The sequence below is a fragment of the Colias croceus genome, chromosome 15 (assembly GCF_905220415.1).
Source record: "Colias croceus chromosome 15, ilColCroc2.1".
NCBI classification, from domain to species: domain Eukaryota; kingdom Metazoa; phylum Arthropoda; class Insecta; order Lepidoptera; family Pieridae; genus Colias; species Colias croceus.
Genome location: NC_059551.1, coordinates 5284128 through 5303092, shown reverse-complemented (window position 1 = coordinate 5303092; position 18965 = coordinate 5284128). Strand labels below are relative to the sequence as shown.

The window sequence follows — 18965 nt, the reverse complement described above, 5'->3', positions numbered from 1 at the left end:
GGCAAATGGCAACATTGAACATAAGCCACTATCTGTGGTTAAGAATAAATTATTTAAAAAAAAGCCATTATCTGTCATCCTTGACTGTTTATTTTGAAATTTTAAAATCTAAATTAGTTTTTCTCGATCCATGAAATTGCAACAAAATTGCAAATATTCATTTTATGAGAATAATTTAATTGTAATTATTATTCTAACATTGAAATGGAAAATAAATCAAATAGCGTGAAGCACCAAATGGTGCGACAGAGAACTAAAGCAATTTGGGTAAGATTTTAATATTTTGATATCCAATTACATTGTATTTACCGCAATTCAAGAGAAATACAGTGTCTGTATATTAAGCTCTAAAATGTATGATTATTTATATAATCTCTGCTTTTTATTCAGACCTTATTATACAGGGAAATACGACCACTTCTAGAGGAAATTCAAGAAAAGTTAAATAACGCAGAAACTACAAATGATAGTACGATTAATAAAATTTTAAATGTCTATAATCTTTGTAATGATCAAATAAGGAAGTGTGTACTAATAACAATCGAAATTCTAAAATTTAATAAAGAATTTAAAGTTCATGAAGATGTTCAGGTGAGTCTTATCAATAAAATATAAATTTATTTGTAAAAAATAAGTATTTTTGGTTAGTTTTTTATTATTTAAAAACTTGTTTTCTAGTCATAATGTTAAAGGATTGTTCAGTATGTGAAAAATTCCCTAAATCGAGCCGGGTGTTTTTAATATAACAATGAAACTTACTAATTTATATTGAGAGTAAATCTTAGATTTGTTAGTTGTGTACTAATTTATACTCATACTTTTACAGGAAAGTTTACAATGTGTTTACGAGAGGTTGTCATGTTGTCATGAAAAATTAACATCAATAGATGAGTATATTGATAAAATATTGAATCCATCAAATGCTTGCACTGAAGGCGACGACTCTATTGTTTCAAATACAATGTATTTTGTGAATTGGATCGACCAAACATTTGAAGTTCTTAACAACCTGTCTAATATTGTGTACAGAAATGATTGTAAAACTTCTGAAGATGATGATGTGTGGCAGAATGAGGTAAGTTTTATGTTCACACTATTTTTTTAAATATTAAACTATTGACCAGTAGAAGAAATGTAATAGGCAAATCTAATGTAAATATATTTTATTGTGAAGGGTAGTTATAAATTAAAGGATACCTAAATCAAAGTATTAGAAATTGTTTATGAAGTATTGTTTGTTTTTCTAGACCTTATGTTTTTTTTCTATGAAGATCTTGTTTCAACCAATTAAGTCAGAATAAAAATGCTAGTTTTCTCTTCAGTATTTTTGATCACAATTATTTATATTTATAACTGTCAGCCTTAAATAATTCCATTGGTATAATAAAATAAATAAAATTATTTACAGCTTGTTACCTGTGTGACTGGGATCCATACATGTGTAGATGAACTACTGCTTTGTGCAATGACCCTCTGCAGATACTGCTTGCCATCAGATCAACTTATTGTCAAAGCCCGATGTCAAGTTGTAAGTTTCTATATAAATTTTATTATTTCTTGCAAAATTGTAATTAAAAAAATTAAGGAAAATACTCAATAAATTTTTATTCTATCTTCTACAAGTTATAAGAATTATTGATTATAAATCCATACTAATATTATAAATGCGAAAGTAACTCTGTCTGTCTGTCTGTTACTCAATCACGCCTAAACTACTGAAGCAATTTGCATGAAATTTGGTATGGAGATATTTTGATACCCGAGAAAGGACATAGGCTACCTTTTATTGCGAAATATGTACCACGGGCGAAGCCGGGGCGGACCTCTAGTGATGAATAAATGAAAGTAGTTGTAATATAAATAAAACCTTTTTAATTTTCAGGTATTAAGAGAAACAAAAGCACTCCTCGGTGACTTGATAGTCGGGGATTTAGACTCCGTATTCCAAGCTACAAAGGAAACAATAAAATTGCCAATAAAACCTTCCAATATTAATGTACTAATTGATGTTTTAAAAGACGTTCTTTACGTCTTAGAGACCAATACAAATACAGCATTGCTTGCCCTGCTTGTGCATTGCTTTGCGTACAATACCTCACCTGTGGAATTATTAAAGAAGCATTTATTAGAAGGAACTGGTGGAAATTGTAAGGACAAGGATCATGAAGATTGTGAATTCGTAAAAGAGTTTGATTTATATAACGAAAGATTGATGCAAATTGGGTCTTTTGCTATATCTTGTTCGTCTGATGATCAAAGTAAGTATAAAGCCGACATATTTCGCAAATTAACATCAAACATCTATGTTGCATAGAGTAGACCTATACAAATATTTGTGTGAACTTGTAAGTACACTAAATAAATTTTTAAGCTCATTTTGTTATTGTAAAATTTATCGAATAGATTTTTAACATTGTTTTGCTGTATAATTTTAATATTTTTTTATTAGGAGTGCTCAATCTTCGCAGCGGGCTAGCGAGTCTTGAAGCTTTAGATCCACACTTAGTTCCTGCGGTTATGATAGAACCAAAGAGCTACAATACATATCTCTTGGTTGATATTTGGAAGAGAGAAGTGAATGAGATACGAGATAATGTGTTTTTGATTGTTGATCCTTCTGCTTTTGTACAGGTATGAAAGAATACTCATGTTTGTCATCTTATAATATATATTTTGATTTTTATTGAAGTGAAACTTCAGTAGGCGCGTTGAGAGTTTCAAGGTCGCGTCATGGCAATACAGTCATGTCATAGAGTAAGGCGACGATTTTGATATCTTTGAACCTTGCCAAAGAAGTTTCATTTCTGACACGTGTGCTCGACACACACGATCTTTTTTTTCATTAATTAGGTCTAGTCTTTAGAGACGTTACATATTAAAGATTTCCAGAGGTTCTTTTGTTCATTCAGCTCAGATAAATTCTAGTATTGTAATAATTATATTTATGTTATATTTCAGAAAGCGAAGCAAATGATGCATCAACAATTATTGGAAATTATAAAGGAGAGTACATACAATAATATTAAAATATGCTCTGTGATAAATATTGGCAGTATAACGAAGGAGTTCTTTGATGTATATAAAAATTGTGAACCGGATGCTTTGCAGGACAAAGACAAATTGTTACCCCTTCTTCAGGATTTGAATAAAGGTAACTGGAATATCATATTTTATGTTAATAGACAAGATATCATAGATTTTTTGGTTTTTATGGCATTCAAATGCTTTATAAATATAAATTTATAAAGAATAGAAAAAATTCGATCACGAGGCGGGACTTGAACCCGCATCCTTCGCGCCATTCCGGGGCGGATGCCTAACCAACTCAGCCACTCGTGACCCGCCTGAGCAATCGAATTTATTCTATCCTTTCAGTTTTATGTGTCTTAAGGGACACACCGCGCGCCATCTCTTCTTCTTTGTCGATTCACTCTTGGCAGAGTGGTCGTGGTCACGTTGAGACGTCCACATCGGTGGTAGAGGCGGACACAGCTTTCCGCACGATCTCCCGCCATCTCTTCCTGTTACTAGACTGTCTGGCGCAGTCTGATACGCGAATTCCTACAGCAGATTTCACTTGGTCGGTCCAGCGCATTGGTGACCTGCCGCGCGATCTGATTCCTTCCACCTTTCCTTGTACCACTAGCCGCTCAATGGAGTTGTTATCTCGCCTAGACACGTGTCCAAAGTATTGCAGTATGCGCGACTGTACTACGGTCGATAAACGCTGTTTGATGCCGAGCTCTTGGAGTATGGACTCGTTGGTGCGAAACTCTGTCCACGATATCCCCAGCATCTTCCTCCAGCACCACATTTCTAGAGCATTTATCTTCCCTTTTTCCAACTCGCGCACTGTCCACGTTTCTGCCGCGTAAAGAAAAATGGGGAATACGAGTGTTTGTACGAGCTTGACTTTTGTGGCTTTAGTGATGTTACGATTCCTCCACACTTTTCTCAACTTCTCCATCGCAGTTCTGGTTATGGCCATACGTCTTTTTACTTCATCTACGCAGCCGCCGTTGTTTGAGATCAAAGCACCAAGGTATACATAGGTCGGAACCACGTTGCAGTTCGCAATCTGTGTCACTTCGGGCGAATTGTCGTTGGCGCGGTCTACAATCATAATTTTGGTCTTAGAACGGTTTATCTTTAACCCAAACGTACGGCATACGCGCTCCATTTTGAGAAGCAATTCCTTCATACGGTCTGCGTTACTTGAAAACAAGGTAGTGTCATCTGCGTACCGCAAGTTTGCAATTTTGTGTCCACCAATCACAACACCATCGTCCCAGTCCTCGAGAGTGATTCGCATTACAAGTTCTATTGACGCGCCATCTATTGAGATGATTTAACAACCATTTCAACCAATATGAAGCACTTTTCAGTGAATACAATATTGTAACGATGGAACACGACCTTTTCTTGAATTTATATTTTTTGGTTTTTATGGCATTCAAATGCTTTATAAATATAAATTCAAGAAAAGGTCGTGTTCCATCGTTACAATATTGTATTCACTGAAAAGTGCTTCATATTGGTTGAAATGGTTGTTAAATCATCTCAATAGATGGCGCGCGGTGTGTCCCTTAAGACACATAAAACTGAAAGGATAGAATAAATTCGATTGCTCAGGCGGGTCACGAGTGGCTGAGTTGGTTAGGCATCCGCCCCGGAATGGCGCGAAGGATGCGGGTTCAAGTCCCGCCTCGTGATCGAATTTTTTCTATTCTTTATAAATTTATATTTATAAAGCATTTGAATGCCATAAAAACCAAAAAATATAAATTCAAGAAAAGGTCGTGTTCCATCGTTACAATATTGTATTCACTGAAAAGTGCTTCATATTGGTTGAGATGGTTGTTAAATCATCTCAATAGATGGCGCGCGGTGTGTCCCTTAAGACACATAAAACTGAAAGGATAAAATAAATTCGATTGCTCAGGCGGGTCACGAGTGGCTGAGTTGGTTAGGCATCCGCCCCGGAATGGCGCGAAGGATGCGGGTTCAAGTCCCGCCTCGTGATCGAATTTTTTCTATTCTTTATAAATTTATATAAGATATCATATTATGTGAAGTATACAGTCAAGAAGGTCATAGAAGCATTATGTAAATAGAGTTGTGAAGTCATAATTATGGCTGATTATAAGCGGAACAACATATGGAAATATAGAGAAGACTGTGGTTCATTTCTACAGTGCTAAATGCGCAGTGCGAAACAGGGTACCGCAATCTTTTCTCTTTTACTGATTGAGGGCCATCATTATTATTGCCTTTCTTATTGCTATGGATAATAAGTCGGTGTCAAATATTCAATTTAAAACTAATAATAAGCATATAGCTTTAAAACTGTATGAGAATGATTAAAATAGATTTTTCTGATAACGATAATTTCACGTATTGTAAGTACTGGTAGAGCTATGAAATCATAATTATAAATTTGTTTCAGCTCAGCTAGAATGTAAAGTAGTGAGCAACATTCTAAGTTCCGGTGACGATTTCCAATATCCAACAAAAAAGGTTGACAACAAAGAGGCTACCTTTGATCAACTGTTGAAGCGTTTAAAACTCTTATATACGATTGTCAATCGTATAAATACTCTCCTGAGTCCACAGGAAATCGACGAACAGTTCTTTGAAGAGGACCAGAGTAAAATTAAAAATGTTACGCACACAGTCAATAATTTTAATACATACGTGAATTCTCCAAGAAAAACAATTAACATGACGAAAAGTTTATTCGGCAGAACGACTAATATACGATCGTCAACAGCGAAGTTCCCGCTTGCGATTTTAACAAAGAATTTTAAGCTAAGAAAAGATTTGAGTTTTTCCATAAAATTGGATGAACTTTGTAACGATGTGTCGGGGATTAAAACGCGTAACACATCGATTTTATACCATTCGCCCATGAAGAATAGATCGTCCTTGCGTAAGGCAGTTTTGAGTAGACATTGTATGAAGACCCCGGAAAATTTTATTAGAGATAATGATAATAACGATAATGATGGTTTAGAGGAAGATTTTATGGATGAAGCAATGAGTTTGCAAATAACAGGTATGATATCGTATATTTTTTTTAAAATATGTTCTAAGCATTATGTTCCACCAAAAAAGTGATTGAATAAATTACTTTAAAATAGTTATGTGGAATTTGTTGAGTGTGTGTAAAATTTAAATAAAGAGAAATAATAAGATAATTTGAACCAACTCTCAAGCATTTTGCATGAAAAATAACTACGATCTTGAGAAATAACTCTGAATCTAGTCTAGAAGTCGTAATTTTTTTTATACTTATCAATTCAATTTTAAATTAATTTTCATACTTTTCAGATGTTTTAAACGAAATCAACAACTTAACATTCACGAGACCACGTCAATTAAACCTGACCTACGACAACGAGGATTCCGGCCAAGAACATTCCAGAAGCAATGTACTGAATATTTCAGTGAATAATGAAACTATCACGAAACGAGTGTGGAATATTACTGTTAATAGTGATCTATCGAACACAAGTCAGCCGTCAAATGTGGATACTTTGGAGAGATTAAATGATTATAATTTGGTTACTAGCAAATTGAGTGATCTTAGGACGGTACAGTTTGAAACTAGTTTGTAAGTTTTTTATACCTAAAAAAATATTGTATCTTTATAACTAGCGGTCCGCCTCGGCTTCGCACATGGTACATTTCTATCCATAAGAACCAACCTCGTACTTCAAGGAATATTATAAAAAAAAAGAATTAACGAAATCGGTTCTGCCATTTTCGACTTATGTGCTTACCAACACATTTTGCGATTCATTTTTATATAAAAGATAATAATTATGATTTGGGAAGATACTTTCAGTCTAAAAATAACGTTTAATTTCGATTTACCTACGCACCTTTTTTTGATTTGATGTTGACATCAATACTTGCGTAATTATGATAAATAAAATGAACATTTATTTTCAATTTACTTAATAAGTGAAAAACTACTGTAATATTATGTTCGTATACGGGATCTGATAGGGCTTCCTGAATTTTCTATTTCTATATTAGTATGAATGCTAAATTAATAGATTGTAAGAATAATTTTAAATGTCGATTAAATCCGTCCAATAAGTATTTTTACTATAAAAATTATTGTATATTGTAAAGGGTAAAGGGGCGAATAAATTTTATACAAAATAAACTTTTTTATTTCATGTCCTTTGCTTGTAGTTCGAACAGAGTTCAGTTGAGCATATTAAGTATTTTTAATTACAAAAAAGTGAATTAAAATGTGTACTGAGTTATGTATGTTACAAATTACAATGTTTGAGCATATGTTTTTAAACTTCAAATTAAATAACTCAGATTATTTAAAAATCCGACGGGGTGCATTTTGAACAAATGCTTCATAATAAAGAAAAGTTACAGGTGTAGCTAAGACACGGAATGTAATTTACGACTAAATATAAAAAGTTCACTTCTCAAAGCAATAAATATGCAAAAGTTTATTGCAGTTCTTGTTTCAGGTCTTTTATATTTGTAATACTGACAAATGAGACTGGAACGAGAACCTTAATATGAGTAATATTTAAATAGTAAAAATCAATCACGAGGTGGGTTACACATAAAATTAAAAGAGTAGAAGAAATTCGATTGCTCTGGCGTGATCACGGGTGGCCGAGAGGCTACGCGTCAATACAAGGCGGCGCCGGCGGCAAGGTGAAAGCTTGGTAAAAGACGCGGTTTCGAATTCACTTATGATAGTTTTTTTATGTTCTTTAAAAATTCGCACCAATAAATCGTTTTAATTTAATGCTATAAAAAATATCAAAAAGGTCCTTAATGTGATGTATGATATACTATTTTATTAGGTAGTAGGTATCTAATTATGAATCAATCATAATATTATTATTATAGTCTCGAGGTGGCGATAGTTATTTAAACTCAGTATTATGACGTTATGTTATCTGAATGCTTGCAATGCTTCTTAGCGCATACTAATTCTAACCCATGTTTGTTATTTTACATTGAATAAGAAAAGCAGTAAGAAAAAGTCTTCATTTACAGGTGGATAAAAATAAATTGTCAAGATGTTCCCAGCGCATCCAATCAACATTGATTCATAGCGAGCGAGGTCTACACTTTTGACCTTTCGCGAAAATGCAAATTTATTTTTAAATTGAAGTTTTTATTTCTCATTAGAAAACAGGAAATGTTACATTATAGTTATTTACTTAATTTTTTAAAATACAAGTTTACTCTGAGACTATTAATTTTATAGTGATTTAAAATCTCGAAAAAGTGGTTAGGTGCATACTTAAGTGAAGTTTATTTTAAATGATAATTTAAGATATTAAAATGAAGTCAGTTTCTTTATTTAAAAAAAATGCTAGGGTAAAATTAATTAATAGGCATCTAATTAAGAATACCATACTAGGTATGTCAATGACAGCTAGGTGCCTAGTCCGTTGTTTCTACCAGATTAAAAAAAATCAACGCTTCTTCATAATATTACGAAAAATTTTGAAGAAAGCATACTTATTAATTATTAAAAGAGAAAACAACTATAAATAAAGTTAAATCCCTTCGATTGGAAATACGCCACTATATTTCCAATCTGTTAGACTTAATTCCTGAATAAAGCAGTTTCTAAGCTAAATTAATCGACTGAAATCGAGCTTAACTTTTAAAACCGCTTTATCCGGAACGAATGGTGCGAAACTTTATCTTAAGATAGGAAAGTAACATCTGGACTGAAACCAAATCAGCTTCGATTTGGTTATAATAAATAAATGAAGATATATATCTACTTCATGTAAAATATTATGTACCTGCAGAGCCCATAGCGTTAATAATAATTAATGTTGCCAACGTTAATAAATGCTTCTTATAACGTAAGAGTATTTTATGTTTTGTATGCAATAAAGATTATAATAAATAAATAAATAAATAAGAGGCCTTATACTTAGTTCATTTTAATGATTTTAATATTCAATCTATGAGTTTTGCGCTATGAAAGAAGAAACATTGAGCTATGAATTGAATAACGGTTAAATAAGTACTTATGTACTCAATAATTTTACCCTCATAGGTGGCCTGTGTCCCTACAATGCGCTGTGATATATAGCAACGTACCTACCTATATCTAATGGGCTGATTATGAGTTTCTAACAAACATTTAAAAAAGCATTTTTCATGCGATACCTATACTCACAAAGCAGACCATACAAAACATCACAGTCTGGTTAAATTTTTCATCTCATCATCAATAGTGTCCAGTGACCATAGCAGTAGGTATCTACCTCTATAATATTACACAATTTTTCTTAATTTATGACGTTTAAAAGTTCAAGCGGGAAAATCTTCGCGTAGATTAAAATATAAAACTGTCAAGCTGGTCCCAAGGCGTCCAATCAGCATTGATTTACATTTTACATGAAACTTACGGTTTCCCGCGTTTTTTAGAGTTGTACTCCAGATTTAACAGGCTTATTTTAATGACAGTCTTTTTTATCTCTGTTTATTTACCTACATATATTATACAACAATCAAGAACCTAAAAAATTCCTTGGCATCGATTTTTTTGTAATTTAAAATAAAAATAGAAATATTAAGTCATGTGTTGATTAAAAATATCGTGTTATACCTATATCGAGGGTGAAAACAGATTCAAAATCTTCTTATTGATTAATTTCATCCAATTTGCAATAAATCGCATTGTCGATATTAGAATTATAAGAAGGCATAAATATTTCCTAACAAGAATATTAGAAGCGTCTGTCAATCGTAAGTTACTATAATGGCTCTTTAAATTGCTCAACTCTTTCAGTATTGAAGTGTTCCGACAACAAAGTGAATGTTTGCCGCGTAATGGAAACTTTACCCTATTACCTGTAAATGTTGAAAATAACAGTTGTATAGCGTTTAGGTGGTTTAGTGTTTATTCTTGTCCAATTATGTATAATTTCTTGCCGGTTATGTTAGCGTTTGTTGCTGCTCTGAAATTTAGTGATACCGCATAACTATACAGGGTTAGTTTTCAATGACCAGTCAAAATTTAAAATTAAGATCTAGATATTAAATCAAAGGTGCATTTGAAACATTATTGTCGAATAAAATAAAATAAAAATAATAGCATTCATTTGAAAATGTCTTAAAAATTTCCTAAATCGTAAACACCGCCAGAATCAATGCACTTGTGTGCGTGCTCGCATCGCCAAATTTATGTGTGTGCTAACTTCTACCTATCTAGGTTGTTCAACTGAATTGTGCTTTTGTAATGTCCACACGTTCGCTTTTTAGTGGCCGACAGGAATGAAATCTATAAAAAAAAACTTTTTTTTTCATTAGATCTAAAATGTTATCGATTCTGAACCATTTCTGAAAATTTGGCCGGTCATTGAAAACTAACCCTGTAGATAGTTTATTGAGCGCAAAAATAGTTTACAATGCGTTGTGGTCAAGGTCAAAGGGAGCCACAATTCGAACCACGGCGCGTTCTAACGAATAGTCAAAAATATACATAGGCATGTAAAAGAAAATCCTATTATTACTTACGTAACTGATGTTAGGTTTGTCCCCATTTGGATTAGGATTATAATTCTTAAAATGATAAACAAACTGAAATAATGTCTACCCGGGTGAGGTGAAAATTAACACTTGATCACAAATATTAAAATACTATAATAGTACGTCTATTGAATAAAATTAGGGTATTATCCGATACGCTAGCAAATAAGCGAATAGATTTCTGAGCCAGACCACCATTTTCATTTAATTAGACCTAATTCGGGATTTAACCCTGGATACAACGGGGGATCAATGTAGATTACATTTTGTGCCTAATGTGTTACCTAATGAAAATATGACTATTTTGTAAATTTTAAATTTTAGAAAAAGGGACTGCCGAGTAAGATTATATAGATTTAAGTACCTACTATTTATGTTATGTACTACACAAACTAATTAGTACATAGGAGTTAGGACAGCCATTCCATGGATTTGAAAATTAAATTATTTATTGCAGTAAAAAATATTATGCAATATTAAAAGTACATATGGATAGTAGATACCTAATTTTAATCACCTCAGTATCTATTATCTAATATTAAACCCATAAATATCTAAATAGTGAAATTAACAAAAATACAATTAAGAAGGACAAGTCGAATCGAGTATTTTTAGCAAAGAAAAAACATCAGCTCCACAAAAACTAATTTTAGAAAGTATCCTACCTACTTACATTAAGGTTTCAATTGATTGGTTTCGATAAAAAATTAATTAGGATTTACCTGTATATTCTATTCAGATGTATCAATCATAAAGTAAAAAGGAAGCCCTCATTACCTGTGACCTTTAAGCCTCCAATCCAACCTTCCGTCGTTAATAGATTTCAGCCTTGTAAACTTACCTTGTCCAACTATCAATTAGATTGCATTTGTGCATACGTCTCATAAGCTCCTCCCATGGGAGCCACGCATGCGTAAAATGTCTTCATAGTCCAGTATAAAAGCCAGAGCAGGAACGTCTGCTATCATTCCCATTTCCCGCCAAGAACGCAAAAGTTGACACGACAAAGTTTGGTAATTGAGGCATAAAAAGTTTTCAGTTTCTGTGTTTCTGGAATATTGTTGACGACGTAAGTATGCTCTTGGATACTTCTAAAGATTCATTTACATGTCATTATAATTACTCTTTTTATACTTTTTAGATTTGTTAAAATATAAATAGTAATTTAACAACTAATTATTTATAATAGAAAAAATTTAAAGTACGATTAATTTTAAGGGCTTAACGATCAATTTTCATAAAAAATGTATATTTAATATTGCCAATTTATAAATATAAAAATATTCAGTTAAATTGTAAAGTTAAAATAATGTAAGACGAATGTAATTAATTAAATAATCCTTTTGGAGGAAACTTTGTTTTTGGAAAAAATAATACAAAAGTCCAGCACTTTTCATAAATAAAGTTCTTAAATAAAGACGACAAAAATTTACATACATTTGAAAATGGTCGGTTCTAACACAACTACTTTTTTGAACAATGAGAAAGTATAAATTTTATTTTTAAAATGATAAGGCTAGTCATTCATATTAGTTCTGGAATGATTTTATTGAAGTAAAAATCATTTTTTTTTATTTTTACCTACATTTCAAATCGTCTCTACAAAATTTGAGCAATGATAGTAAAAGAGCTTTTTTTCTTCATAGAAAATTAATTCATGTTAATTTTATTAATTAACTAGTCTCAGCTCCCTCCGGTCTGGCTCTGAAAAAAAAAACCTAAAAATAAGGCCTATGTGATTACACATACAACAATATAGCATTTCGCTGGTGAATAAATTTTTGAAATCGGTTCAGTAGTTTGCATTGCGCTACTGAACCGATTGCACGCTAATGGTTCCACTTTATAATGTTTGTTTAAAATGGAAGAGACTAAAGCTTATGTTTTTTTTCTAACAAATGTATCTATCTGTGATATCTGAATTCTATGCTAAATAAATAAATAATATTCATATGCATCTACTATCTACAGATTATACTAATTCGTAGTTATATTTTTGAATATCTTTCTCATTTTGTATTATTGATTTTTAAGGAACTTAAATACTTTGTAGCATTTGAAATGATTTTGTTAATTATACAGAAAGTGAATAGCTCGAGTACGATTATGACGTTAATTGTTAATTAAATAAACAAAAGTTTTTTTTTAATAATTAATTAAAAATTACCTCCTTTTAATGTAAAATTAATAAATTTAATACGAACAAGAAACCATTATAGATGATGATTAGTGTTGCCCAAATGCAAGAACAAGACGAGACTTAGCCAGTCTTGGTCTTGGTCTTGCGCCAATACATCTGGTCTTGGTCTTGGTCTTGGTCTTGCGCCAATACACCTGGTCTTGGTCTTGGTCTTGGTCTTGCGCTCCCAGTCTTGGTCTTGGTCTTGGTCTTGCAGCAAGAGTCTTGCAAGTCTTGCAATTACCTATTAGTCTATTACTATTTATTAAAGTTTACTTTAAATCTTAGAAAAACGTATTAGAATTGGAACATTGTGAGCTTGAATTATCATAGCCATAGTAAAGATCAAGCAGATTAATAAATAACTAGTTAGCATAGGTCCAGTTTTTCATATTCTTTGATACAGTTTTTTGCGTCTCATAGAATTCCTAAGCGTACTTACCTAGTTATACACCGAACTGTTACACCTAACTACTCAGTGAAATAGCGCTAAGTCCTAGCTGCAAGACGCAAGAGTCTTGCAGGCTATGTCTTGTTCTTGCTCAAGTCTTGCACGGTCAGTCTTGGTCTTGGTCTTGCTAAAAATACGCGGTCTTGTTCTTGGTCTTGGTCTTGCAAAAACGCAAGACGCAAGACCAAGACTGCAAGACCAAGACTGAATTTGGGCAACACTAATGATGATTTACCTACTCATTATAGATGAGACTCGGCTACCGGACAAACATGAATAGGCTACGTAGTTGCTTCGTCTTAACAGTTTCAGTTATTCTCGCCTACACATCATATGTAACAGAGGTAAGAATAATAAAAAAATGGACTAATTATCTGATTATTTCATTTCTACAATTATGTATTTTTGTATAATAGGTTAAGGCTCTACCGACTGAAAGCTCATCAAATCCATGGCCCAGTTTCCCTCGCAGAAATGTAGCCGCCCTTGCCAGGGATGGTTACCTGAAAAGCATTTCTAATGGTTACAAACGAAGTATTTCAACATTAGCCAAGAATGGAATGCTCCCTACTTATAGAGCTCCTTACAGTGACTCTGACAAACCGGAGCAAGAAGATGAAGAAACACATGAAAAGAGAAATTTAGCATCTATTGCTCGCCTTCGAAGTTATTCCGCAATGAAGAGGAACATCCAAGCACTAGCTAGAGATGGCTTCCGATTTGGAAGAACTCAATACGGTCAACCAAATGAAAAACGTAACATTGCTGCTCTGGCACGAAATGGATTGATTCATAAACGGGACGAATTAGCGGGAGACGAATATTACTATCCATTTTACCAGAACTCTGTGCCACCGCTCTCTGAAATGGATGGGCCGCTTGACTTCAACGAAATATATGATTACCAACAATCAATCAATCCAGATGTCTATCCACCCTTGCAACAAGTATTCAAAAGAAGCGACGCCGCATCAATTGATTATATGAACAAGTTTGAGAATGATGCTGATGATGCTAACTGGTACTTTAAAAGGGGAGTAGTTGGCATGCCCGTGCATGGACTTTATCGACCGATGTTTATTGATTCTAACAGCCCAAGGAACAAGCGATCAATTTATTCGATTCCCGATGTTATTGATCGTAATGACATTACCCCTGATACTGAGGATTATGATTCTGGCAATGATGACAAGCGATCTGTTGGTGAGTTAATTATTGAGAATAGTAAATTTTTCTTCGGTTTTAAAAAAATAGTTTATTAAGATACGATTACTGTTACAGATGATGAGACGCTTGACAATTTCCAAAAACGTCATATTGGGTCCTTAGCTCGGTTAGGTTGGTTACCGTCGTTTAGATATTCGGGTGGACGGTACAGTAGGTCCGGAAGGGGTCGATTTCTATTCCCTAATCAAATGGAAAGGTTATAAACTCGGTGATAATAGTTATTGATGTGTAAATGTTAAGAACTATTTTCGTTAGGACTAAGTGTTGGCTTCATACTGTGCTTTTCATTAGGAGGCAAAATGCAATAAATATAGTGAGCATGAAAAACAAAAGTTGGTGTCCACGATGTTTTTATTTTACAACAAATGATAACCGACTTCAAGCCGATAGACATAATTATTAATTACATAGAGATACATAAAAAGACGAACTTATATAAAAATTCTATTTAAATAATCAGTTATTCGCATAAATTCTACAAAATTTTGAGGTCGGTTAAAAAGATAAATTTGCACTGTAGTGTTTAGAGGAATTAGATAAACGTTTAGTCTGATAAATAAATGTTAGATTAATTTATCGAAGGTATCGCATGAAAAACTTGATGTTAGAGCTTACTGGAAAAGGTTTTTATGTCATAAACTGTCTATTAGTTTGTGATGTCGATGTTTAGAAAAATCTTGAATGAAATTGTGAAACATTTATTAAAATAAATTTATTTTACAGGAAGCATTCCTATGACGAGAATTTCGGGTCTGGGTAAGTAAGGTGACGTATAATTTAAAAATGTTATGCAAACAAAAGAGATTTTGCAACACATTTTTAACGTGTTTTGTTTGTTAACATTTTCACATTTTATATCCCGTATAAAATTTTGCAACGAAAAATTCAGCTAGTTTACTAGTAAAGTAAAGTAGTGTTACAAAGCATTTTTATTTTTTATTTCATTGTTGTTATGATTTTTTGTTTTTATAGTATTCAGTAGTTAGTTTGTCGTATTATGAAGTATTTTTCTTTGCGTTTATTATCAACATTTAACCACAAGCCAATTTTACGAATTACCTACCTATGAGTTACAAGCAATAAAATTTGCCTGTCTTTTTAGGGAATATCTCCTTGATTCCGAAGCTAGCACACTCGTCGATCCAAACGACGCCGACGTACCGCCGCCGCCAGTATCTGCTCACTCGCACCCGACCGGCCGGTACCTCCACAGAACGTTAAACGACCTCCCGAACGATATCCCCAACTCAATGTCTTCCGCCACGTCTAATTCCAAAACTCAAAACGACCCTTTCACCAAAAACCGCTGGCAACACAACAAAGCAGCCCCGAAGTACTACTACTTTCGATCCCTTAAAGTACCATACCATTCGTCGGGAAAACGATATCTCCTACTCCCCGCGGTGGACAATGTGCTCTTGAGGAAAACCTACAACAATAGTTTGCCGAGCCGACGTAAAAATCAGTAGCTATGCCGCTGTCCGCTGGGTGAAGCTAAGATGCGATCGCCTTAAGGAGCCAAAGAGAGCATAAAATACGTTTTCGATCTCCACGTAATTGATGGAAAATTAAAAGAGGGACTGCTGAAGTGCCCACTTTTGCTCCTTATTTGACCAATATCTTATTCACTCCATCGGATATTTTGGAAATATATTAATATTGTATATTAAAACACAATATCGTAACGGGATCATGGATCAAATTAAAATAGACAATAAAGTAGATAATAATTATTTTCTCAATGTTGTGATTACGTTACGACCTAATATTACGTTCAGATGTAAGCTAGCGGTTATCGGGTCCCTTTTTATATAACGACTTTGGCCAGCTCACGACTTACTACGGATTTTAATAAATAATAAAAACTAGGTTAAGTTAGGATTTGAGAATGTTGTCAATCGCAAATATTAAATAATTTAGATAGATTTAATGTAAAACATTGATATTCCTTTATAATCAATTAAATTATTTCTGTGTTATTTTGATAAATAATAAAATAATCTTCTAACAAAAAAACTTACTTGAAATGAGAAACATATATTATAAAACTTAAAAATTTGTCTTTGTAAAGAGTTGTCTCTTTGTTGACTAGAATTAGCTGTGTTTGACAAATAATTACATATTTTAATCTTTAAATCTACATTCGAAGCTTTATTCTAACTTCTCTTCGAACTCTACGACAATAAAATTAACTTAAGCGACCACAAAATGATAATAAATTATACTGTAGACTTGTCTAAATTGTCTTATTGTATTTTAACTTATACTACAATTTATGTATCCTAGATAATATTATGTATCTTGGTATTATTCTTTTTTACTGTAAATAAATGGAATATCATAATAAAGCTGTCTTTAATATCTATATTAGAAATTCCACAGTCATTAACCTATATTTAAAATATTCATCTAGTTGAAGTTACATAGAATGTACGTAAGTATAGTATAGTAAGAATGTATGTAAGTTTGATTTTATAATGTTAAATTTAATTAGATTGTGGTAGGTTATGAAAATGGGATAATAATGAAAACATACAATTCAATAACTATATAGTTTAATGCTTTGGTATCCATAAATAAATAATAATTTCAGCATTAATTGGGATATATTATGTAAGATTGGGTCATATTCTGAAACAAAATAAATCATTAATTCCTATTCTCTATATTCCTTAAATTGTTTGTCCAAATCCTTAAAATGATTTAAGTCTAATAAGTATTCAATATTACTTACTCTTTACTGAAAGGAAACTACGCATTAGGTTATTTTTTAAATAAAGATCGAGATCAAATCGAGATAGAGGAATGCAAGTAATATACAACCAATCAAAATTTTAAAGTCTCAAATAATAAACATACTATATAATTATTTTGTATACATATATGTGTAAATACGTGTACAAGCGAAGTTCGATTACATTATAACGGGGTGAAAGGCAAAGGTTACCTATTAGAGCTTTATGCGGAAGCGGTCCCATTACACGAGGCGCTAGGCGAGGAGGCACAATGCCCGTTATCACAGTATGGAAGGAAGATACTACAGGTGCGGCTGATGCTGACGTTGTTGGGTAAACAGACCTTCACTGTGCTGCAACCGGAGCAAGTGAAACCGGGCTGGAAATACAAGTAATGTTTAATTATGTGGTCTGTAAAAATGCTTAATAAAACAAAATATCTTAAACATGCGATTTTTTTGTCAGAATATGTAGCATTATCCGTTTATCGAAGACAGCTATTGTTTATAATTAATATACCATTAACGCTACGACAAAATATAGAAATAGCTTAAATATGCAATTTTTCTTTAATGTCAAAATATGTAGCATTATCTATTTATCGAAGAAAGCTATTATTACGCTACGACAAATAGGGATGGAAAATAAATGAAATTTTTTGGAAATTACGCGAAAAGATCTGCATCTTTTTACTTCCATATGACGATGTTTCGGTTACAGCTTTTGCTTATCTATTCCAGAAAAAATATTAGCTTATATACGTACTTCAGTAGTATAGTTACAAGAACCCATAGATGGCAGGAAGGAAAATGGAGATCTGGGTGGACGAGGTCGGCCCTGATCCCTTGTTTCGTTGGCCAAACGTCTATGAATAATGCCTATTGACCATTTTCTGTTTCCATCGTTTTCTCCCTGTTCTGGGTTTTGCTCTGCTAGTATGAAATGGAAAGCGAGCTGAAAATAATATTTTTTTATACAATACTTTAATTTTTTGAAGTGAAAACTTCTTTAGCGGCGTTGAGCACTTTTTCTGTAATGGGTATAAAATCTTAAACTCGCGTCAGGACACGTGACCTGATCGAAAAAGCGTAAGACGGATGGATATCAAACATGCTCAACCGTCAACGTTATTATTCAAGTTTTCACTTCTGCCGGCTCTCCCGGAGTGCAACCCGTCTTTTTTTTTTTCAATATAATTCTACAATAAAAATACAAGACAATAAAAGATCCTACAATCATTATATAATAATACCTGAGAAATAATATCTTTTGATCCATAATAATTATTACCTACTAAATTACGTATATAATGTGTTTTGATTACCAAAAAAATCGTTATGATCTTTATTTTGTCTAGGGTCATTGAAAAAAATGCAATCTCAGAACTTTTTATTGCATTTAACATTTTATTTTTCATTTATTAATTTATTAATAGCCGACATTTAATTTAGTTAAAGACTTACCAAAGCGGTTAATACATAGAAATATAAGTGACCGGCGGCCATGTTGCTCGTGGATCCTTACTTTGAGAGTTGAGACTAAACGGAAGTTGAATGAATTTCATCATGAGAGTCATGTTATATACTACAGATACATAATGTTATCGATTAGCATGTAGGGCTGCGTTACAATATTATTACAAATTATATTTTAATTGGTAATTGGATGATTTATTATTTTTTAATAACAATAAAAAGCTAATGGTATATCTATGGGTAGGTATATCAGAATATTAGTGGTGTGCAAATAAATATGTTTTAATAAGCTTATCAGTTTTTTATTCTATTTTCATGAGGTTGAGATTTTTTTGAACTATTATAAACTCTTCGTG

General features: G+C 32.6%; 3 protein-coding genes across 3 annotated transcripts; 2 read left to right on the top strand and 1 right to left on the bottom strand.

Annotated features, from left to right (window-relative positions):
- Positions 1-85: 85 nt before the first annotated feature.
- On the top strand, positions 86-6667 carry LOC123697715. Its single transcript, XM_045644247.1, has 9 exons — positions 86-267; positions 391-591; positions 827-1075; positions 1409-1528; positions 1883-2258; positions 2450-2631; positions 2959-3151; positions 5447-6055; positions 6331-6667. Exons 1-9 carry the CDS (start codon positions 205-207, stop codon positions 6615-6617), a joined length of 2280 nt encoding a protein of 759 aa, XP_045500203.1. The 5' UTR covers positions 86-204; the 3' UTR covers positions 6618-6667.
- Positions 6668-11509: 4842 nt separating this feature from the next.
- On the top strand, positions 11510-15763 carry LOC123697714 (neuropeptide-like precursor 1). Its single transcript, XM_045644246.1, has 5 exons — positions 11510-11611; positions 13421-13516; positions 13589-14375; positions 15123-15155; positions 15502-15763. Exons 2-5 carry the CDS (start codon positions 13421-13423, stop codon positions 15618-15620), a joined length of 1035 nt encoding a protein of 344 aa, XP_045500202.1. The 5' UTR covers positions 11510-11611; the 3' UTR covers positions 15621-15763.
- A 1174-nt stretch (positions 15764-16937) lies between these two features.
- On the bottom strand, positions 16938-18687 carry LOC123697713. The gene is made up of 4 exons (XM_045644245.1): positions 18598-18687; positions 17900-18088; positions 17347-17513; positions 16938-17030 (listed from the first exon to the last, which is right to left on the bottom strand). The coding sequence occupies exons 1-3, from the start codon at positions 18637-18639 to the stop codon at positions 17358-17360; spliced, it is 387 nt and encodes a 128-aa protein (XP_045500201.1). The 5' UTR covers positions 18640-18687; the 3' UTR covers positions 16938-17030; positions 17347-17357.
- Between the last annotated feature and the right edge of the window lie 278 nt (positions 18688-18965).